General features: G+C 35.3%; 1 protein-coding gene across 2 annotated transcripts in view; it reads left to right on the top strand.

The window, feature by feature from the left end:
- Nucleotides 1–25,706, top strand: part of EPHA3 (EPH receptor A3) — a 369,048-nt gene that overhangs the window by 234,485 nt on the left and 108,857 nt on the right. The window contains exons 4-5 of one of the 2 annotated variants that reach the window (XM_004607003.2): nucleotides 2,141–2,296; nucleotides 2,999–3,334. In XM_004607003.2, the coding sequence (XP_004607060.1) occupies nucleotides 2,141–2,296; nucleotides 2,999–3,334 (492 nt within the window). The remainder of the gene's footprint in view (nucleotides 1–2,140; nucleotides 2,297–2,998; nucleotides 3,335–25,706) is intronic. The other variant, XM_055127750.1, reaches the window with a different exon arrangement.

Below are 25,706 nucleotides of genomic sequence, written 5' to 3'. Positions count from 1 at the left end.
CTAGCAAAGATAATTAATAGTAGTACATACATCACATATATTTGTTGGAATATAGGTATAGGGCAACTTTTTTCTATTTTTATCCCATTTACATTATTTAATCAAAAGTAGGTAGTAGTCCTAAATCACACTTTTATCTTCCAGATAAATTACTTTCAAGATACTGGATAAAACTTTGTTAAAGTGTTAAAGCTAGGTAATGAATTCATAAATATCTTTCCTTTCTTAAAGTATCACACTATATAATCATTGATAATATTAACAAAAAGTAATTGAGTATTTAGCCAATAACTTTAAACTGAATGTTATAAAAATCACAAAGGCCTCAAATAAAACTTACAGGCAAACAAAATAACACAGTGCATTGGAGTCCTTTGAATTAATCTTATAAGGACTCAGTAACGCCCTCTTAAAAACTTACAGGCACTCAGTGGTGATCGAAATTGAAACCAGAAGCCAAGAACATAGTTTATTTATACTTAAAATCATTTTCTCCCAAGGCAATGTGATATGAGATATGAGTAGAAGATTCCAACCAGTGCTTGAGGACATTGTTCAAAAATTTATAATCCTAATACATTTTGCTTTAGGCGGTAGAACTTAAGTGGTTCTTTATTGGCACCCAAAATTGCTCATTTTGAAGTACAATGGTCGTAGAGCAGCCATTTGAAGCAACTCAGTGGCAGAAAAAATAGATTACTGTTTACTATAATTTTAATTTTAACTTATTTCATTTTCACTTTTCCCCCTTTATCTTGCATGTAGAGGTCACTCTGAGTAGTGCTTTTAGGGACCAATGGTGTTGGACATCTAGCCACAGTAAAGCATACAGCCTGGCATGTGCTTTAATTACCTGAGCTATGTCATTAGATACTTTAATTTATTATTTTAATATTTTATCTTTGCAATATATCCCACAAAAAATCTTATGCTATTAGAATCATTAACCACACCTATTGATCTACATGATCATAGGTTTAAATTTTGTTCACAAATGTTTTACTTTAATACAAGTAACCTGTTACAATATGTGGTTGATATGAAAAAGCTTTGAAAGTCTATAAAAGATTATCTGTAGGGCTAATTTGATGTGTATGTGCTTTGCAAATCTCAGTGCATCATTGCAATTATTTTAGAGGTTAAAATAAAACTTCAACTTCTGAAGATATATTAAATACTTAAAAATTAAAGCATAAATTCCTTCCTGAAAGAAATGTTGAGATACTTCTTGTTAGGATTTTCACTAAGTTTGCAGTTCAGAATATAATTTTGAAATTTGAGCAAATTAAAAGTATACTTTGAATTTTTCATAAATAATAAAATACAGACCTACTTCTTTGAGTAAAGCAGTACTCAATATGAAATAAATAGCAAAATCAATTTTTATTATCAATTTTAATTAAAAACATTTGATTTTGATACCTGCCCCCCAAAATGAAGGTAGCATAGAATTCTTTAACAATTCTTAATCTAGTAATTCACAAGAGTATCAGATTAAATAGAAGCTGTATTTTAATGTATTTCATACAAAGATATGGAATACATTGAAATCTTTATTTGAGTCCTTTGCTTGAGGCTAATGAATAAAAATATCAAGGCAGAAAAATAATCATAACTTTTGAAAACTATGTAACAAGAATCTTAAAATATGGATAAAGAAATTATTTCTTCTGTTTGTGACCTATAATTTGTGGAATAAAATTATATACACAGTATGCAATTAGAAAACAAGTATGTCATAAAGTGCTAACTGTGGTGTAGATAATATATACATTGCATCATGTTTTAGAAGGAGATGCCTATATGATGACATGACTTTGCTATATTTTCTCCACAAATATTCGTATGCCAAGTAAAGCTGTGAAAACATGAGCTGGAAATTTCATCACATTCTACTGCCAAAATAATCTAAATCTTGTGGGTTTCTTTTTTTCTTTTAATATTTGGTACAAATTCAAACATGTATGTAGAAAAATTACACCGGTTTTACTATTAGCTTCTGTACGTTTTTGGAGAGAAAAACAAAAAAATTATTTATAATGAAGGAGTGACCCAACATCTTCAAATCTACTTTATGTTTTTCTTCATTACATTTTAAAAAAATTATCGCAGATTTTTAAAGGAGTCATTTTGTTTATAGCTTGTCGACCAGGCTTCTACAAGGCTTCAGATGGTAATATGAAATGTGCCAAATGCCCACCTCACAGTTCTACTTATGAAGATGGTTCAGTCAACTGCAGGTGTGAGAATAATTACTTCCGAGCAGACAAAGACCCTCCATCCATGGCTTGTACCCGTGAGTAGTTTTGCTGCAACCCATGCCTCCATGTTTATTTTATTTTACTTTGTTTGAATTTGATTATGTGGTTGTTTTGTTTTATTTTGCTTCTTAAGCATTTGACCCATTTTCTTCTGTTATCCATGTGCAAATTGAATGCTTTCTCTGCTTCAATCTCCATGCTGCCTCACCACAAATGCAACATTTATCACACACACACAAAATTAGTTTTTAAAGCACATCCTGCAAAAGGTCCCCCAGAAAGAAAGACAAACGCCTATATCTTGTTTTAGATCTTGCATTACATTTGACAGAATAGGGGAGGGTATTGACATGGGATTTGAGTTTTTACATTTCTATTCCTTCTTGTTATATGTTGGCCGTTTATAGGTCATAGGGAGAAGAACAAAGATTTATAAAGCTAATACTAAAGTTTTCATAGCTATTCTCAAGGGCATTGCATTTAGCAGTAAATCCTTTGTTAGACTTTGTGAAGACATCTTCAACTTGGAGTCAAACTCCCCTTTTCATAGCTTGGGGAGAACAGTGCTCTTGAACCCATGTGTCTATAATCTCCTGGATCCTCTAAGGACAGATTAAAAGAAGATAATAAAGACAAGACGGTTATTTACCTCTTACAATCCCATTGTAAATTATCTATTTCCCTTGTAGTAGAAAACAGAAGTGAAGCTCATTAATCTTTGTTGAACTACTTTGCAGGACCTCCATCTGCACCAAGAAACGTTATCTCTAATATAAATGAGACCTCGGTTATCCTGGACTGGAGTTGGCCCCTGGACACAGGAGGCCGGAAAGATGTTACCTTCAACATCATATGTAAAAAATGTGGGTGGAATGTAAAACAGTGTGAACCATGCAGCCCAAATGTCCGCTTCCTCCCTCGACAGTTTGGACTCACCAACACCACGGTGACAGTGACAGACCTCCTGGCACACACTAACTACACCTTTGAGATTGATGCCATTAATGGGGTGTCTGAGCTAAGCTCTCCACCGAGACAATTTGCTGCTGTCAGCATCACCACTAACCAGGCTGGTGAGTACACACTAGAATTTTCTGTCTTTTACCATCCGGGATTCAAATCATGGTTTTGACAAAGTGAGAACATGAGGAGGAAAAATGGAAAAAAACTTTGAAAGAGCAACAAGGGTTTTTCTGCAATAACTTTTAAACACTTATGGTACATTATATAAACCAATCTAAGTCTGATATTGAGAATAATTCATATTTGTTAGGTTATTTTTAAACTGGTTAACCTACTGCTTGCTTCCTAACTTGGAAACTTTAAGCATTTGGAGTTTTGGAGATAACACTTAAATGTTAATTTTTCAATGACATAGCAGACACTGAAACTTGATTTTATAAAATTTAGTAGTCTATTAGAAAATTAATTTATTGTAGTTATGATTACATCTGTTTTATCTAGCTGTTCAGTATGTTTCATAGAAGTTCTGAATATTATAGTTATAATTTTCTGACTAAAACAAATGGAATAAATTAATTTTATCACTTAACTAGTTTATATAAAAATAAAAATATTGTATTCTTTAGAACAGTTCAGATAACTCATCACAAAGGGTTTTGGTGAAGAATAATATCCCTGATCTAGAAAATTTTCCAATATAAAATATTTGCTGGTTTTACTAACAATATACTCTCACAATATTTTCCCACTTAGGATCTCTGATCTAGACAATGTTTTAATACAAAATATTTGCTTGTCTTGCTAACTATATAATCTCACAATATAACCAATTAAAAAAGATGCCCTACTACCAGGTTCAAAATAAAGATGTGTTAAAATGGAATGGAGAAATTAAACAAGCTTGCAACCTTATCACACATCTTATATCACATACAGATTATTTCTATTTTCCTCACAGTTGATGAATCTTATTCAGTCATCCTTCAAAATCTGTTTTATACCTTTGTGATAGTTCTTGTGATTGTTTGCTATTATTTAAAAAAAATGTGCTATTGAGAATTAGAGGACTCAGTTGTGAATCTTTCAGACATGTAAATGGGGTACATGCATATCAAGTAGCACTGTCATCCCATTGTTCATCAATTTGCTTGAATGGGCACCAGTATCGTCTCCATTGTGAGACTTGTTTGTACTGTTTTTGGCATATCAAGTATTCCACGGGTAGGGTCAGCCGCATGCAAGGCAAATGCCTTACCTGCTGTGCTATCACTCTAGCCCACATATCAATTATCAGAGGCAAATAAATTACCCATTTTTGAATAGAGCAATTGTTTACCCACTCTAAATAATTGTAATTAATAAAAAATGAATAGCTTTCCTTGGAATTACAAAAGGAGTCCCATTGCTAAACTAACAAATGTTCATATTGTTGCTGCAGAGTGTCATGATTAGGGCTGTATTTTTTAAGTTTGGATTTAGAGATACCCTTGTATTATTTATACACAAGCATCTGTGCAAATAAGAAGGGGAAAGGAAGGGACAAGATACTACTCTGAGCATCTTTCAGCTAGAGATGTACCTTCACTCACGTAAGCTCATCTTTGATCTGTATGTGAGAGAATGTAAACTCTTCCTTTTTTCTACATTTGTCTTACATCAGTCCCTATTCTTTTGAGTGATTTCTACAAACTCCAAGGTTACAGAAAAGTTTATAATAAACCTAATGAAAAGGCAAGGGGGAGATGTCCAAATTTACCATTTGATGAGAGAGGGTTTTAGAGTGGTGGAGAAAAACTTGTCCAAAATCACCACTTTCTTTACTCTCACTTGTCTAAAGTCTATAAGGTTTAATTAAAATAAAAAACATACACAATAGGTGCCAAACGGAAAACTATTCAGCAAGTTAACATGAATATCACTGTTCTGGTTGTAAATATTTTATATTATCTTCATGCCGATTAGTAGTTCAAACTACTTTAACAGATAAGTAGAAAAATGTTTATGTATAACTTAACTCCTTTAGTACCATAGTAGTACCCTAAACCACTATCCTGCCAAAATTTTCTGTATTCTAACAGTCAAAAACAAAACCAAACTCTGGCATTAGAAATTGTAGAGAACTTAAGCCAAACTCCTTGCTCTTGGTTCCAATTGACTTGTCAATTGATCAGTCTTCTGAATATGACCTTTGGCACAGTCTGTGTTCAGATGTGTCACTTTCTGACTCGGTTTCCTTTTTTTCTCATGTCCTTTTGTACTCACATTTTTTTGATCTGGTACCTTACACTGTAAATCATTTTCTTTTTCTCCTGTCTCCTGGTGTTGAAATGGATTTATGGAAAATACATGACCTTTAAATAAGGTATGTCGTCAGTATTTTAGTCTAAGTTTCTTAATCTGTAATATCAGCTTCTTGAGGGTAGAACCCAGATCAATCAGCCCAAGCTTTCATGCTGCTTCAGTTAGTAATATTTAAACTTAATAACAAAATTTCATAATTATACTCTTTAAAATTTGTGACTTAGGCTTATGTAATCATTAAAAAAAGCAATCCTATTCTACAATATCACAATTGTAATTTCTTGTATTTCATGAATGTACAGACTTTAAGAAATTAAAATTGTGTGGCAAATGTATTTCCCACATCCTATAGTTTATACTGATTTATTACCTAGTTTAAAGGAGGAGCAACCATTCACCTGTACTATAGTTATCTCCTTAGCCAAACAGCAATTTATGTATTAAAAAAAAGAAAGAACTCTCTATACCCTTCCAGCCATAGCCTCTGACTTTCTGACAGTTTGTTTATCAGGAAACAAAAGTTCCATCTATAGACATCAGATGGTTATAAGGGAAGGGACAACTGAGTGTAGTCCTAAACATAAAAATCAGTAAATAAATGGGGTCATACTTTAACCCTTGCAGTTATAGATCAAAGGTTCAGACATATAGGGAAGGGATGTTATTAGTTTTTTTTTCTTAGCCTATTCTCATTTTTTAAAGAAATCACATATTTGACCATAATATGCTCTACAAGACATTTTATATATCTGTTTCAGAGTGTCTGTATCATTTTGTGTGCCTGGGGAGATAGGGGTCTCCATGGTATCTTCAAATCCCCATAGTAAGATATATAAGCGAGATTACGAAGAGTGCAGTCTCTCCAGGGAGTGTTTGTTTTGCTTTATTTTTGTTCTTGTGAAGGTTAATGGACTGGTAGCCTTGAAAAATGAGCTCCCTACTGCTGAAAAGATATGGCTGTGACAGATATGATACCGTAGTGTTTAAAGATCTCCTACTCTCTTTATCTTTAACATGGATATAAAGAGGAAATATGAACGTGCCCCTTCTAATACAGCATGTGAGGTTAAGTTTGTTGATTTTCTCATGATCATTGTGTAAAAGCTATGTGATGACCACATGATAAGTTAGCTTTTAAATTGTTGGGGATTTTGCTATTAATTTGGATGTGCTAAGCTTTCAATACTTTTAACAGAAACAGAAAAGCACGGTCTCTTTTGAAAGATTGTGTCTATAAATCTATCAATCAAACATATTCAGAAAACCACAGATTGAAAGACAAAATATTACTGTTATCTTTGGTGTAAATTATTATTTTTTGGCTATTTCCTTGAGTGTATTTGCTTTCAATTTCCCAGTCCTTCAAATTATTCACATTGTGGCATACTCTTCTCTATTTATTTCCAAACATCATTGTAAGATCTTTAAAAAAAAAAAAGTTGAGCATATACTAGGCTCAGACTAGTATAGTCCTCAGTTTTCACATTTGAATGTCTACCCCCACCCCACCACATTGAGAAACAGACATCTGAGATGCTTTCCAAAATTTTCACCAGACCAAACTTTTCCCTTAGGTCTCCCAACTCCAACTCTACAATCATTTTCTATTTTCCTTTAATTTCTTCCATCCTGTGATTGATACTATGTAATAAATAAATAAGAAAAAAATTAAAAATAATGCTTTATTTAGATATAGAGTCTCCTTATTTGAAATAGAAGGCCCTCTGCCATTAACAGTAAGTAAACTTGGTGATTGTTTTCAGTCTCTTAGGAGAATTTGTGAGGAATATTCTGCAACTGTTCTTCCTTATCATCTCTGTGTTTTCCTGAACTAAATTAATGTATCACTGTCATCTCGTTGCTCATCAATTTGCTCAATGTGGGCACCAGTAATGTCTCCGTTGTGAGAATTCTTTTTACTCTTTTTGGCATAATGAGTACTCCACGGGTAGCTTGCCAGGCTCTCCCGTGTGGGCGAGATACTCTCAGTAGCTTGCCGGGCTCTCTGAGACAGATGGAGGAATCGAACCCGGGTTGGCCACATGCAAGGCAAATGCCCTACCTGCTGTACTATCGTTCCAGCCTGAACCAAATATCTTCATAATTCCCTCACACTCCACAAAGGATTCCAACACAGTGATAGTTTAATTTATGTCAAGAAAGGTCTGTTTGTCCTGAATCCTGTTTGTGTGACACGCCCCAAAATCTTTGGAACATCCTGAATGGCAAATGCAATTGAGGTGTATTATGTTCTTTAGATCAGTCTTTCAATTACACCTAGACATATGCTAATGAAGTTAAATCCCATAACTGTTGACATTGGTAGCCAAAGGAACCAAAATTTAAAAGGTTTGTGCCTAGGGATTGGAGAGATATTACAGAGAGTTGGGTATTTGCATACACTGGATCCCAGTTCAGTCTCTGATATCCAGTATGACCCCTCCCTGAGCATGGCCAGGAGTGAAATCTGTGCTCAAAGAGAAGAGTGAATTCTGAGCCCAGCCAAGTGAAGTCCAAAACAAAAACAAGACCCTCAGACCATCAGTTCCTCCCCCAGCCCCCATCAAAATCACTAGGGAAAATCAAGGGATTAAAGATTAAGTTCAATTTCTAATTACTGTAATCGATCTTTCTGTCATCAGTGTGCAAGGCAAATGCTCTACCTGCTGTACTATCATTTCAGCCCCTAGAATCTCTTTTTAAAAGCCCAAAGCAAAGGTGACAGAGTTTGGGGGTTGGTGAATATATGGAGCTTCTGTAAGTGAATGTATAGGAGAAAGCGTGGGAGCTCAGTGCCCTTCCCCTATATCTTTTCCTGTATATCACTTCCAACTGTTATTCCTGAATTCTTCTCATTTTGTAAAAGCATAAAACTGGTACGTAAGTAAGGAAAATATTTCCCTGAGTCCTGTGTGCTGCACTAGCAAATTAACTGGAAAGGTATCCTATGAACTGCTTTCTTTTCTTAGTTCTGTATCTTTCCATTTATAAGATAAATTTTCTTTTTTCTTTCTTTCATTTTTTAAATTTTGTTTAGTTTTCTAGACTATAACACTTAGAATTAGCATTGGTTCATTTTCTACATTTAAGACCTAGTATGCTAATACTTCTGTATCACTGTCATCTAGTTATTCATTGATTTGCTCGAGCAGGCACCAGAAATGTCTCCATTCGTCCCAGTACTGAGATTTTAGCAGCCTCTCCTTACTTGTCCTTCCAAACGGTGCCATATTGGAGGCTCTTTCAGCATCAGGGGAATGAGTCCCGTTATTGTTACTGTATTTGGCATATCAAATATGCCACACGGAGTTTGTCAGGCTCTGCTGTGCAGGCGAGATAGATACTCTCGGTAGCTTGCCGGGCTCTCTGAGAGGGATGGAGGAATCAAATCTGGCTGGGCAATGTGCAAGGCAAACGCCCTACCCACTTTGCAATCACTCCAGCTCTGATATAAAAAGAATAAATGTGGGGTGGGGGCGAAGGTACAGCAGGTAAGGCTCTTGCCTTGCACACAGTGAAAGTGAGTTCAATACCTGACACCTTCTAGGGTCTTGAGACCCACCAGGAGTGATTACTGAGTGCAGAGCCAGGAGTCAAAACACCATCAAAAAGAGAAAAAAATCCTGAGCAATTTCAGGTTTAAGCTCTTCCAATTACCGGGCGAGTACTTAGAATAAGCCCCTGCTTTGCCCTGCAGTGTGGGAGGGGCATGAGTCGCAATGGAGAACGGGGTACGCAGGTTCCCCAGCTGGGCGCTGGCACATGCCCAGGGTTTCCCCTGCCACTGAGCATACAGAGACCCACTTCCCACCTGCCATGCCTCCACCTCCTCTGTTCTGTTTGGGCGAGCTTGGTGCTTGTGATCATGGTGCTCTGGCTCTCTGGGAAACGGGCAGAACATGGTTCAGAGTCTACCGGCTGGGCTGGAGAGTAAGGGTGGCAAGCCCCTCCCAGGCCTCAGGATCCAAGGAGACCTCCCAAATCTCGGTGCTTGGAGACCCCCCCCCACACACACACACACTTCTAGCCACTCCCCACTCTAGTGGATCCAAAAGATATACTGGAACACATCTGCTGTGTATTCCAGCAACTCAATCACAGTCTCCTTATATATATATATATATACATATATATATATAAAGGTTTAAACGCATGGGTCTCAGGAGATAACCAAGATAACAGTATTCTTTCTTCTGCATGTGTGTGAGGGAGACAGAGAGAGAGTGAGAGACAGATACAGAGACAGAGACAGACAGACTCAGGGGTACAAATGCCTTTGAATTTCATGTTCAAATACACCACTAATTGTAATTCCACAAGTTCCAGACCAAAACCTACTAGAGAGGGAGGGAAGGAGGAGTTGGCATCACAGAGGAAGGAGGTCTGGGATGATAGCAGAGTGCGTAGGGTGTTTGCCTGGCATGAGCTGACCCAGTTTCGATCCCTGGCAGCACATCTGGTCCCCTGACCCACACAAGAAGTGGTGTCTGAGCCAGAAGTAAACCTTGAGGATCACTGGGTGTGCCCCCCCTAAAAAAAAAGGAAAGGAAAGAAAGGAAGAACAGTTAGTGCTTGGCCATTGGGGGTGGAGCGGCTGTAGTCAGGACGTTCCCAACTCCTGAAGGGCCAGAGCACTCTGCCAGGGACAGGCCCCTGGGCAATGCTCTCCTCGAGTGAGGAAGAGGCAGCTCCACTAAGATCTCTAATACTTATTACTTTTAGTTATTTTATATCTTCAGACACATTCACCACTCATAGTATGAGACTTTAGTTCTCAATTATTACATTAATTTATTCAGTTATTTTGGTTTGTTGGAACAATCGGCTGTATTCAGATTGTTCTTCTAGCTCTGTGCTCAGGGATATCTCTGGGCCAGGCTCAAAGGACCATTTGTTGTGCCTCGGATCAAACTTCAGTCTGCCACGTGTAAGACAAATGCCCTATCCACTGTACTAATTCTCTAGCCCCTTGCTTATAACTGTCACTGTCACTATCATCCCGCCGTTCATCCATTTGCTCGAGCAGGCACCAGTAACATCTCTATTGTGAAACTTGTTACTGTTTGTGGCATATCAAATATGCCACAGGTAGCTTGCCAGGTTCTGCTTTGTGGGCGAGATACTCTTGGTAGCTTGCCAGGCTCTCCGTGAGGGGCAGAGGAATGCTGGTGGCATTCACTCTCACTGTCACTGTCATCATGTTGCTCATCTATTTGCTCAAGGGGGCACCAGTAAAGTCTATATTGTGAGACTTTTTGTTACTGTTTTTGGCATATCAAATACACCAGGGGTAGCTTGCCAGGCTCTGTCATGTGGGCAAGATACTCTGGGTATCTTGCCGGTTTCTCCGAGAGGAGCAGAGGAATTGCACTCGGGTCTGCTGTGTGCAAGGCAAATGCCTTACCTATTGTGCTATTGTTCCAGTCCAGTAGTCCTTTTAAAATGAGGCTGACTTTCAGTCAGTGCATTTGCCTAGAGACAGATTCCTTCAAAATTAACATTTACCTACTTTTTAATTTTATTTTATATTGAAAAGAGTGGGTAAGTAAAGAACCTTCCAAATGGTACTCAGAGTTCCAGAAATTCAATCATGTATATATATACATATACATATATACATATATGTACATCATTATCATCATCTTCCCATTGATCGTCGATTTTCTCAAGTGGTCTCAGTAACGTCTCCATTTGTCTTAGTCCTGAGATTTTAGAAGCCTCTCTTTACTTGAGCTCTTCCTTCCCAATGGTGCTGCATTGGAGGCTTTTTCAGGTCAGGGGAATTAGACTTATCATTGTTACTGGCTTTTGAATATGAATTTGCCACAAGGAGTTTGGCAGGCTCTCACATGCGGACTGGAAACTCTCAGTAGCTTGCCAGGTTCTCCGAGAAGGAGAACTAGGCTATAAGATACCTAAGATTCCGGGAGCTTGGTTTTATAGTCTCTGGATGTTGGCTGTTGATGGGATTACACGGCTATGGGGTCAGTTTCTGGGTGTGACCACCTAGCTACTAGATAATGGGGGATCTGGGCGGAAGCCGCCCAGTCCCAATCCGAGCAGACTTGAAGATCCCAGCCCCGGGTCCCACACCTGGTTTCCTCTGCCAGGTCCTTCATGCGTGAGGCTCATCAGAACATGTGGAGAGGGGCCTTGAGCATGAATGTAGCTGGGCTCTGGAGGTCTTTGGCTGTGGGGGCTCCATAGGAAACTCAACCCATCCCCCTCGAGGGGCCCCAGTGAAGACAGCCAGGCATGGGGGCAAGAGACTCTACGATGCTCTCTTCCAGGAGCTTGGTTTTATAGTCTCTGGATGTTGGCCGTTGATGGGAGTACATGGCGCCAGGGGCAGTTTTTGGGTGTGACCACCAAGCTACTTGAGAATGGGGAATCTGGGCAGAGAAGGCTCAGTCCCGATCCGAGCAGGCTTGGGGATCTCAGCCCCATGTCCCACAAACCTGGGTACATGTATATGTACCCTCTTCCACTGTTTCGAACCAAGGGCCTGGACTTGTAATGCTACTCCAGCCCTTCTGCTGCTGGGTATTCTTGGGCCACTCCTCTGGTATTCTGAGGCAATGCTCAGATTTTTGTGGTGCTGAAAATTGAATTGGTCATGAGTAACCTCTTTTCTATCTCCCAGCCCTCATTTTCTTTGTCTTCATCTCTCTATAAATTTTATTTGTATTGGAACCACTTGAAAGTAGATTGTTCCTTCCATGTCCCTTCCATGTCCCATGTCCTAGATTCTTAACAATTCCCTAGTAATTCTTCCTTCCATGTTCCTTCCATGTCCCATGTTCTAGATTCTTAACAATTCCCTAGTAATTTTACAATATAACCCCTTCAAAAATTATCAATAAATAATATTTACAACAAAATCAACATTGTTAAGATTTATATTTCCTTTTGAAGGTTTGAAGGGCAACTAACTGTATGAAAATAATAACATCTTAGAGAAAACTCCACATAATAAAAATAGCTCTCACATTATATAAAGTAAGTTTTCCTCTATAATCTATTAACTGATGAGCAGAAGAAGGAATTGAACTAGAAATTCAGTCATGTATATACATTTTTCGTTGTATGCATATATATGTGTTTTGGGATCTCATCTTAGAACTTTACCAACTGATATTTATGTGCAATTTATCATAGTATTGTTATGATTTTAATCAAGTGGAACATTCTAAATCCTTTAAATGTACCTATTAACTCATATTACATAACAAAATTCCCGTGACTATGTATTTGTTGGCTGTTATTTCATAAATAAATTATAAAGTTTATTATTCAAAATGACACATTTAGTAAGCCTTTACAAGCTGTACAGATCTTTCAAATGAATTTTAACCTATGAAAAATCTTTGGATAAGTTGAGAATCCACTTACCTCTTTGTGTTGATAAGAAAAATAAATCTATGTCTTCTATGCTTCTGACACTGAAATATATTTTCTCTATCCACTTTACTATTCTTCTGGGGTTTAGAAATAGCATCCATAGATATGACATAGGAAAGCCACTTGTCAAAGTCAGCTCACCTGACTTCAGCATTTCTAAAATGTATGTTTTGAAATAAAGGAAGATCAGGTCAGCAACCAGATGTGCTATTAAACTATGGACACATATATGTTGACCCTATGAATGCACTGCTGTCCTGTAATTACATTCCCTGGAAGTAAATTAGATACAGAATAATCTACTTTGGTTCTTTCAGAATTTGAAAGATGTTTTGTAGTCTCAGAAATTTGAAACATAGTCAGATTTTATTATAAAACAGTGCGTGATTTAGTATTGCCCACTGTGAATCTTCTATTTGTTTCACTCATGTGATTAATAAATCCTAACAAATTTAAGCTTTCACTTTTTATTCCACTGAACAAATAAGTCAAGTCTAAATCAGGCCCAGAGATTACAAGTGAAGAGGCACATTTCAATGTCCTTGCTACATTTCTCTGTGTAGTCAGTTAGCTTCTCTCTTTTTGTTTAGAAATTGAGGCAGAAACCTGTACATCAAGGACTATCAGTACACAGTCATATGTCATAGTGTGCCTGAAGCATTCCACATCATTTAACACATTAACGATACCCTTCAGCCATCACCCCCTGGTAGGGAGGCGTATTACATATCTGTAGCATGAGCAATAAGCAGAAACATAGAAGAAAAATATATTGTCCTGTCAGTATTTAGAATGCTTATATGAGCTTAATAATACCACAGTGTGGAGAATCAACAGAAAGAGATTGTTTGAGAGCTAGCAGGACTAAATTAAATTCTTATCCCACCTTCCTTTCTGATCCTTAATATAATTGCAATCGATGAAGCAGACATATTCTGGAGAGTTACGGTTACATTTTTCTTCCAGCTAAAGGGTGCTCACACTAACAGCCATATAAACAACCAGCTCAAGAAAGAAGTAATGTGAAAACTAAAACATATAGTTATTTAAAAAAAGAGCAATCCCAGGCTCACTCATGTTATCTTTACTACATCTTTCCAGGACCAAAGGAAATCACCCTTATTTTATTAAAGAGATCATTTTAAATCGCAGACATAGCAGCAACACTATTTTATCTCTTAACCAAGCTCTCCCCTTCTGGATTAAATTAAATATAGAAAAACTTTAGGGAATAATTGCAACATGTGCAATTTAACTCAAAATTAAATGAACGCAAAAATTTATAATGAAAATGTATTCTACCTTTAGAAGTAAAATCTTGCTACCATTAGTCAGTCTTTCATAATAAATGCTAATTATATTTTCTAAACGCTAATTAGATTTATCTTTGTCAATAGTTTTGACATAGGGAAATATTCTGAATTTATAATCCTATCAAACCACAAATTTCTCTAAAGAACGATTTGTTCTATTTATTTATTGTCATAAAATATTTTAGTTTAACAAACGGCTAGGAAGAAAAGAGAAGACAGGGAAGCCAGTGGCTTTTGGAGGAGACATCTTAAGCAGGATTCCGGAGCAACGCAGAAACCTTTCTCCTTTTAGGGACCTAGAAATAAGACAGAGGACGGGGTACTTGCCTTGCACACAACTGAACCGAGTTTGCTCGCTGGCACTCAATATGGTTCCCTGTTGTGCCAGGAGTGATCCCTGAGATCAGAAGAGGAGTTTGCTCTAGTACCACTGGTATGGCCCTGAAAGCAAAAAGTTAAAAAGAAACTTTGCCTTTTTGTATATTTATTTTAAAAAACCGGGGGGAGGGGCTAGCACTTTTTACTGAGTTTAAAATAGGTGGGCTGCTAAAATAGGGATTAAGATGTTGAAATGAAAGATTATTAGGCACATCCTCGACTTACATCTATCCAGTCACTCCTTTTCTTACTGTCATCTTCAATAAAATTGTTTCATTAAGTGCCCAAATTAAAATAGCAATAAGTTATGACATTGCCACCATGCAAGGGCCCAGAAACTCTATAACATTCACACAAACTATGGCTTCCAAGGCCAAAATACTGAAAACTCACATTTTCTTCCTGACCTAACTCTCCTTAGCTTGATTAACTCTGCCCTATAGTATATTAAATAACTATATAATTCAATCCTTATGAAAATAAAGATTGAATTTAATGATTCTAAGAATTTAAGTATCTGTCTGTGATTATAAAACTCTAAAGTTTCTGTTCATAGCTATGAGGATATTCCTTGTTCAGTACTTCAGGAATGAAAGGCTTTGAACAACTTATAAGATTAAAAATATGACATATTAAGATGCATATCATTGTTATAAAATAATTACTGATGGACAAATAATATTATTTTGAAAATAAAAGTTTTATATGAATTGAGCACTATTAATGAAGTGTAGAAATCTGAATTGTCATATTGGGTATTTTTTCTTGCTAAAACCAAATCACTGAGGCTTCTAAGTTTATTTGAAATATTATAGTTACTGTTATAGTTAATTTAAAAATATTTATCACTATAATTCATTACGTTCAGAAATTACATAGAGTTTTTAACTTCCATTTCAATAAGAAAAAATATTAATTATAACTAACCACAAAAATAATTCTTTCTGGTCATAATTCTGTCTAATATGTACCTTTCATGCAGAGTCTACTTGTCAGGATAGGGAATATTCTGGAATGTGTATCAAAAGCGTTAAATATACTATTTGCTCTCATTCTTTGGTTTGATACTCTCATAGGTCACTTATAGTTATGTCTTGTCCTTATAGTAAAAACAAACACTTAAACTAGACTGTAGCTTTAAAATTTTGATCTAATTTTATCATAAATAACCCAGAGTACTTTAAATTTGCAGCAAATTTACGGAGAAAAAAAGAGAAAGAAAAAAAGAGAAAGAAAAAAAGAGAAAGAAAAATTAGTATAGCACAGTGTCAGATTTTAATTGTAATCCCAGATGTCTTAACATTTGACAGTCAAATGACCATTTATTTAATTCAAAAATTGATTCATTTCCTTTTTTATCTCTAATTTTATTTAAATGTTAGCTTGAATTAGTTTTAGAATAAACTTACTTGAGTTCTTGCTTCCTTTTTGAATTAGATGCAATAATAATTACTAAACACATTGTTGTGAAGACTAAATAAAATAAGGTAGAACATATGTGACTGAGGAAGTATATGAAAAGTAAATTTGTCCTGACTCCAACATAATCATATGGATCTTGTTCTAGGAATTCTTTACATGAAAATTCCCTAGACATTAGTTTTAAAATTAAAAAATATATATTATAAATGTTACACTACATATAAATATAAATTATATTATATTAAAATAATATAATATATATATACGTAAGTGTTAAAATAAGAGGTAAATTGAAACTTTCTGCTTTGATGAAATTTCACACTTAGTTCAAAATTATAGTTTTTATGTGTGACCTATAAAACCCCTTTATTTAATAACCAAGTCCCACATCATTCATTTCACAAGTGTATATTCTGTAACAATGCTAAATGCCAATTGGAATGTCTAATGAAATGTACAATAGACAGCTGGATATGTTGGCATATAATTCTGAGACCTGTATTAAGATAAGTGTCAATGGAACCCATAAAATAATGGGATCAGCAATAGTAATGAAATAGTAGTCAATGAAAGAATGCCCACAGAGGTTAAGGAAACCAATTAACCCTTCTTTCAAAAATAAAGAATACACTAATAATAACCCTAGATACAAAATAAAACTTGCTAACCTTTCCCTAGGACATACTATTGTGTTTTTGTTCATCTCTAGTGTATAATTGTATGTATACCCTGTAACAAAAGGTGTACATTAATTCAAGCAGATTTCCAATGTCAAGAAAAAAATATTCTCTCTCTCTCTTTCAGTCAGTAGAGCTTGTTTATTTGTATTATATTGAAATGTTCTCGATGATGTTTTTCACATCTGAAATGCATTGCCTCCCATGACATTCACTTTCAATAAAGAACTGAGTTTTACAACATGATGTACCATTACTTGATTTGAATAGATATGGTAGAAGATTTGTTTTCATTTGAAATATTTTTCTCCAAAAATATTTAAAAATGAAATAATTTAAATCTCCTGACGATGTCTTCATTTTAAACCAATTTAATAAATTTTTATTTCAGATAAAATAGATGTTTCTATTAAAAACCCAATTAGAATATCTAAATAAGTGACTAAGCTCTTAATACTTTATAACTTTGTTCTATATGTGAGTGTTAGTATGTTTACATGTATGTGTTCATATAAAAAATATAGTTCTAAAAAGAGCAATGTTCTAGGAAATGTATGAATTCCAGCACCTCTGAGAGGAGAAAATCACTTTTCTACTGAACTATTTGAACTTACATAGTTTTACTCTTTACTACTGTGACACAATTTGATGAAAAGAAGGGCATCTTCCTATAAAACAATCTACAATGATTTTTAAATATAAGTAGTCAACACATGCTAGTTCATAACTTTACTGAACATTTGGAACACAACAAGCATACTCATGTACATAACATTTAGAAAACTCGTGGATTTCTTGGGCAGTATATAATATGCTTTTTTGCTGTTGTTATGTCTTAAACATTGCTGGAATATTTTATAAGCCAGGCACTATACTGGCTGGCTACATAATGAATAAAATGATGATTAAGATATAACTACTATCTTCGAGAGCTTTCCGTTTAGTTAGCAATAGATCTTAAGGGTTTTAAGAAACCAGCATGAAATTGATTGGTCTGGCCAAGGAAAAGCAGGAAAGGCCAGCTGCCAAGAGTCTTCAACAAGCTTAGCAGCTCAGTGAAACCTGCCAATAAAAGACTTACCTTGAATTCTCAGATAATAGCAAATTGTGTGTAATTGTTTTACTCTTTTACAGCTAAAAAGATATTAAAATTATCTTTTTGATATGATGCTAACAACACCATGTGTCCAAAGATTTTCACTCAGAGGAAGAAAACAATTGCTTTAAATAATTTAGAAAATAAAGAATCCCACTTTTGATTTAAGTCAATCTAATATTCTCACTTATAAGAAAGCAAAATATTCCATTAATAATAATTCAATAAGAGCAATTATTTAAAGCTGTCTAGTTAAAATTTCCAAATCAGTCTTATTTATTGATTTATCTGTCCAGTTTTTTTCACCTGGTCACCCTTAAGTATTTTATTCTAAATAAAATATTCTTCTTAAATATATAAATTTATATAGGTTACCAAGCGGTACTTATGAAATTAGTATCAAGTAAACACATTATATACCAAACTTATGCAATAATTTTTGTAAATTATATCACATAATAAATAGTATATGAAAATTGAATTACTAATGTATAGTCCTTCACCTCAAGAAAAAAGTAAAGGTCAAACTTTGAAGAACTAACATAGAATTTGTTGTAAAAATTAATTATAATTGTTCAGAATATATATAGCCCTAAGTTAGCACTGATAAAATAATGGTTTACAAGGTTTTACTAAGCCCTCTGCTAATTTTTGTAAGGACATCAATGTTTGCAAATATGGCATGTATTACATAATTTGATTGTAAGACACTGCTTAATGGAGCGGGGGAGATTACTCAAATGACTCATGCTTTGCAAAGGGAACCCAAAACCTGACTCCAGAAACCCATCCCAGTCCCTAAACACTGCCAGATATGGCACTCAGTTTCCATTCCAAAACATAATGCTCAATCTATTATAATTAAAAGCTATTACATGAGTTTTTAAATTCAGAAACATGTCAGGGAATTCTATGTCAGAGCAAACCTTTGATATGAAAGTTTAATTATCTTCTTTGAAAATACATAATGAAAATCCTACTTTATGCATATTTCAACTGTTACATTGCACAACTACTTTCCATATATGTATATGTTTATATGTCTATAAATAGACATCTCACACGGCAGAACTTGGCAAGCTACCTGTGGCATATTCAATATGCCAAAAGCAGTAACAATATTGGGCCTCATTCCCCTGACCCTGAATACAACAGGGACGGATGGAAACGTTACTGGTGCCTGCTTGAGCAAATCGATGAGCAACGGGATGACAGTGAAGCAGTGATTATATAGACATATATTTTATATCTATATCTATATAGAGACATATATATACAAACATATAATACATATAGATGATATATATACTTGATATATCTATATCTATCTATGTCCATAGATAGGTATATATGATAGACATATTTACAGCCATACATTTGGTTTTGAAGCCGAATCCCACTATGTGCAAGGCTTACTCCTAGATCTGTGTTCAGGAATCACTCCTGGCAGGACCCAGTGGACCATATTGGGTGCCCATGATTGAACTCTAGTCTGCTATGTGCAAAGCAAACTCCTACCTGCTGTACAATCCGTCCAGCCCCTTGCTACACTTTGAGATATGAAACACATTTTACTATTTAGCATATTAATTTACTAAGTGTTTTAGTATATTAATATGCTACATTTTAAAAATAATAGGCATATTATCTTAACATATATTATCTGAATGTATTCATAATTAAAAATATATACTAAAGTAATAAGTTGGCCGTTAGTAACTATTGTTTAAGTTAATAGGTAGACATCAGATATTATGTGTATCTGTGTGTATGCTTGGGTACTGAGAATAAAGATTCTTGCACAGATGCAAAATCAAAATGTTTATTGTTTTAAATAACAATATCAGTGTGGATTGTGAAGTTCTGCTAAACATTATACTGGATATTTTACATGTATTTCAGTCTGAAAGGCACTGTGAGAGTAACACAGTCCGATAATATGACCACTATTAACCTAGCTTGCTGTAGAGTAGATTGCTTGCCCGGGGTATGTTAAATAATAGCATTTATACAAAATAAGTGTCTGAGAGAATTTGAACTCAGAGATTTCCAATATGAAAATATTTCAGCTGATAGTGCTGCGTAGATGGCATAACTTACTTTTAGTGCAATGGTTTTAAAGTTCTCAGTAAGCAACATGCTGCTTTCAGGAATTTGCTTTGTCTACATACCATCAGAACTCAAAACATTACATTTAAATAAAGTCACAGTTTCATGCTCAGAATTTTTTGAAAAGAGCCCTCCTTAAGTGAAAAGCTAATATCATTTTAAAAATACTTATGGCTACAGAAGACCTTCTCATGTGTGAAAATAAGATTCTTTAATTATATCCTGAGGTAAAATCAGAATAATGAGTAAGAGACTACATTCCTCACCAGCAGTTATTGATGTAAGATCAATAATCCAAAGATCACAACATTTCAAGCAATAGCAGTCTCTTTCTTCCAAGTTGTTCATATAAAACTATGATCCACAATTTCTTTTTTAAATGATTGGCAGCATTTCCTATTTCGAATTATGTATTGGCTTCTTTTTTCCTTCTAAAGGAGACTAGGAGACTTTTCTATTTGGCTTTTGACAAGATGAGTATGACGCAATGCTTCTCAAGTGTTCAATCAGGAATTGTCATTCATATTTGTGAGTTTTTCATAATTGTGACAATTATGTCAATAGTTTGAATATTATTCAACCAATAACTTGAATACTTGACATTTCTTTCCTTAGTTAATATCTCACATACAAAATATTCACTTCAGATTCTTACTTAAGTATATACATATGGTTTGAACTCAATATAATACTCTAAAACAACAAGAAACAATGGTTTATAATTTTCAGGGCACTGAATATGCCTTGTTGCATCCTTTGTCTTTTGAAAAAAAGAAGGACGCTTAAGTTTCTAATATATGCATTTTTGTTAAGATCTACTTTTAAAAGGTTGTCATGTAGTCTAAGATACTAGCTTGAAAGTTGATATGAGTAGAGCTTTGTGACACAATCACAGATGTTCAGTACATGATATATTTATTTTTCACCCCAGTGGCCCTTATAAAAAGGGCTAGGAGATCAGCTTATAACAAGTCAACTAATGACATGATATAGAGAGGATCCCAGTTCAGTGGCTATTATTACAGCTGTGTCCCATTACATATTAGTTACCTAGAACATGCTTGCATTCCAATTGGCATTTATCTTTTGAATTTCAAACATTCCTGCTATAAATAAGGATTTTATGCTTTTCAAAATGTTTCACAGTTTAGTCTAGGGAATACTAAAAGTTTATGTTTACTTAATGAAATTCCTCTTATAAGGATTCCTAGAGCTAAAATGAAGAATTTCTGACCGTTGAGTTCTACAAACCTGTATCACTCTCCTCTCTTCCCATCCCCTGCTATTCCCTTAGCTTGAAAAGGTGATAATAACTTGTTTCACAAAGGGAATGTGTGGGACCATCAAAGAATTGGCTTTTGATTATGATTTAACTATTCTTTTTTGCTTCTTTCAGTGGGATGTGCTTGAATCTATCGTAGAAAAATTGTACTAATTCTTCGGGAATATTTGTATTTTCTATGTGTGTTATTTTCAGAGTAAATACCTCAAATATTTTATGTGTGAAAGAATGAAAGTGAGGACTTCTCATTCTTCAATTTCCTGATTGCAATATGGAAGTGTCTAGAGATTCTGATGCCTAAAACATAATGGAACAAATCCTTAAGAAATGTTATGTGAAGCTTTTTCCATTCTGGAAAAGCCTGTATTTTCTCCTGAGCACATATTTCTTTCTTTCTCTCCTCTTACATCTCTCCTTCTCTCTAGATTTCTTTCTATTAAAACTCTAAAAAAGAGAATGGTTGTGAGAGAAAATTCCAATGTAAAAATAAAGACCACACGATTCCTTTAAAAAATAAATATCAGGTCCATCACATCATTTTGTAGCTGCAAAATTCAAGTATATGTTCATTTCTTTTTGAGATCTACATTTCTCCCAGCAGTGCTCAGAGGTATTTCTGATTCAATACTTGTTACTCCTGACAGTGCTCAGGAGAACATGTGGTGTGAACAGGACCTATTCTTGAGAAACGTGCTCAGTCAATTGAGCTATTTCCGTGGCTTCTCTGCATATCTTTTACCTCAAGAAATGAGCCCTTCGAAAGAATAGTCAGCATGTATGTTGATATTTTGTAAGAAATTTAGTCATTTACCTGTTGCGGTGGGAGGTAGCCTTGATGGTTTTTGTTGGAATGACAACTGATGCCCAGAAGTGAACTTTGTTCCTCCTTGATATAAAGAAAGCAGCTGCCTTTCGAAGTGCAGTTGGTAGCAGGCAGCTTCTATCTTCCCCCATCCTTGTATTTCTTTATGAGGTCCTTCATTCTGTTTGCTAGTGTCTTCAAGTAACCTATGTCTGTTTTTGCTTTGCTGGGGTTGAAGGGGGCTAAATCACTAGGGTTATAACCTGGAATTGTCATATGATCAGTGTGATGAGTAACCAGAAATCAGAATGGGAAAAGAATCCCCCTTAAAATTGCATTAATAGTACATCTGTGAAAATTATGTGTTTAGGAGGAATTTTCAGAGGTGGGGTAAGAGTGAATATGCCTAATATATGTCACAGAGTAAAAAGCACCAGATTGACACAAAATTTGTTGTACAGAACACACACACACAAAAAATGACAAGGAACACCCAGTTCAATCTTAGGATGGCACATCTGCTATCCTAAGGATGGCAACAATTAACCAAAGTAAAAAATAAATAAATAAATAATAAATAAATAAATAAAAGTGCCATGTTAAGTTAGCAAAGAAATTTGTGAAAAAGTCACATCGATGTGTCTTTTAAAAATTGCTTAAGATTTTATGTCAACACTTTCTACTTTTTAGATCATTTTTATGTGCCCCTTTCAGATGGATTCCAGGGATAAATGCTAGGCTTGATAGAAAATTATAGTATGCTTTTTTTATTTTCCTTTCACTTATTTGACTTTAAGGGAGATGTGCTATGTTCAAAACAATTTTGAATTGTGTGACTATCACTAGCACCCACCATTTAGAGGGCTTGTGTATACGTGTATAAATAGAGCAAGGTGTGGGAGGAGAGAGAGAGACTGATAAAAACTTTGACTCTTGTTACTTTTTCTTTTTTCTTTCTTTTTTTCACTTTTTGGGTCACACCCGGCGATGCTCAGAGGTTACTCCTGGCTCTGTAATCAGGAATTACCCCTGGCGGTGCTCAGGGGACCATACTGAGAATCAAACCTGGGTTGGCCACGTGCAAGGCAAACGCCCTACCCGATGTGCTATTGCGCCAGCCCCCAACTCTTGTAACTTTTAAACGTGGAACTCCATAAAAATATCATTCAGAATATTTCAGCACACTATTAAGTACTATTTCCCACAACCCCATATATTCAAAATATTTGAAAATAAGTGTAGGGGTTGGTAGAAATGAGTGTACCTTAAAACACTGAAATGGAATCTGTTCATTAAGCACTTAAAAATTCTTAGAAAGTGCATTTTCTCAGTTTTAAGATTTTAGACAGTCAGCCTACAACCCTCTCATATTTGATCATTCTTTCTTGGTTTAGCTTAGAGAAACCTCCTGGTTTTATCCAGGATACGGATACTGGTTTTTTCCAGGATGTTGATTTATAATAATATTGAACTTGTAGACGATATAAAAAGGCCATTTTATTTCCAGACCTTTTGAATAAATATAAATAACTTTTAATCAGTATTTTTGGAACGTGTTTAACTATGACAGACCTTAATACTGTTCTGCACCTGAATTCCCCTAAAATATGTTGGAAGTAATTTTAAATTAATCATTATAATATACAGACCCTCCCCCCAAATATTCACTACTTAGTAGCATATTTTACTTCAGTATATGAATCATTCTTTGCTTATTTTAATAGATTTTCCTTAAAAGCAATTTGTAAAATGACTATATTTTTATAACAATAAGATACTTTAGAAGTTTAAAATTATTATTTTATATTATTATTAATATTATGTAAAGTATTTGTGATAAGTGTTATGGAGGATATGATGATGATCAATGCATACATTTTCCCATTAAGTAATTTATTATATATTTTAACATTTATCAAATAAATATAGTTTGTGAAAACAGAATTCAACACAATGAAGGGAGAATGGAATGCATATTTCTAATTTGGAAATTTTCAAAAATTACTTTAATGTAAGGGTGAGTTTCAAGATGGATAAAGAAAGCATACATGTATCAAAACTGCCAAAGGTCACCTGAACATTAAAGTATGAAAAATATACAGATACTGGGCCTTAGATACATCTGGGGATTAGGTACACACACACACATACATGCACATATACTGTGGTATATATCCAAACCACAGAATCAAAAACAACCAAGTCAAGAGATCCACCATACCTACCAAACTCAAAAATGTGCCTATCACAAAAGCAAACTGGGAAGAGAAGAGTGGCAAGAGGGAGGAAACTGGCACATTGGTGGAGGAACTTTGATAGTGCTGTTAGGGTTGGTGCTAGAATGTTGTATGCCTAAGAACTCTGAATAAATGTGTATTTCATGGTGTCTTAGTAAATAAATAAATAAATAAATAAATAAAAATATATCTGCTTCATTATTATAATGCACTCTGAAGAAATTTTTCTGAGAATGTTTACTCTTCATTTAGTGGAATATTTACAATCGTTGCATCATTTTGATTCCAGTACCAACTCAGCACCAAATGCCAGTGGGCAGAGGAGGATGGGGGCAAAAAGCAGTTTCAGTATTACAGCACCTTCATATTGCATTTCTCTTTACACTTATTTTTGACATAGAAACTATCTACGTGAAAAGGTGTTGTTTTTTGGGCAATTATTGGACATGGTGTTGGATTGAGTTTTTTTTCTATTTATTTTACATGTAAATGTGTGCATGTTATGGATCTATATATCAGTATTCTTCAACCACCGGTCTAAGGACTGTGTTGACTTGTGTTAAAGATGTGAAATGTTGAAAACCACTGGTCTTGGGGCCGGAGCGATAGCACAGTGGGTAGGGCGTTTGCCTTGCACGCGGCCGACCCGGGTTCGATCCCCGGCATCCCATATGGTCCCCCAAGCACTGCCAGGAGTAATTCCTGAGTGCAGAACCAGGAATAACCCCTGAGCATCGCTGGGTGTGACCCAAAAGGCAAAAAACAAAAAGAAAACCACTGGTCTCCTGACTTACTTATGTTGCTTGTGCTTTAGATGAAGTGGGGGGCAGGAGAAGTGGTCTTGAGAAAACAGTGCTGCTGCCTCTGCTCTACCCTACTTAGCCACCCCGGGAAATGCCTGGATGAGTGGGGACTAGTAATGTCGGCTCAAATGACTTCTGTGTCCCAAAGGGTGCTCACTTCCACCAGGTCCATAAGGCAGCCATCAAGCTGCACCTAAAGCTCACTTGTTCTGTGTGTTGCAGGAGTGGGTCCTCAAGCGCCCATTCTCAGGGAACTGTAAACTCAGGCTGAAGTAATGACCCATTCTTTGCAGGAAAAGGAAAGAGTTCTAAGCTCCACAGAGGCATTCCAATAGCTTCCCTTTCACACACAAAAATAAATAAATAAATAAATAAATAATTCATAGGTGAAATAGTGAAGCAAAACATACCTTATTGAAAGAAGTTCAGAGAGAGTTCAGAGAGAAGAATGTTAGGATAGAAAAAGAGAGAGAGATTTGATAAAGAAGAATACAACTTTCTCTATAGCAGAAAAAGCCAAGAGTGACTTTTGAGATGCTATATCCAGTTTCTCTATGTTATATTCTCTTGGACTTCACTGCCTACATAAAAATGAATCTGGGCATTGTCTCAGGGAAAGTCTTGGAGTCTTGTTGGTGCTTCCATACTCTTATCAGAACCT

This window comes from Sorex araneus, chromosome 2 (assembly GCF_027595985.1).
Source record: "Sorex araneus isolate mSorAra2 chromosome 2, mSorAra2.pri, whole genome shotgun sequence".
In the NCBI taxonomy this organism is placed as follows: Eukaryota; Metazoa; Chordata; class Mammalia; order Eulipotyphla; family Soricidae; genus Sorex; species Sorex araneus.
This window is presented reverse-complemented; position numbering and strand designations above follow the sequence as displayed.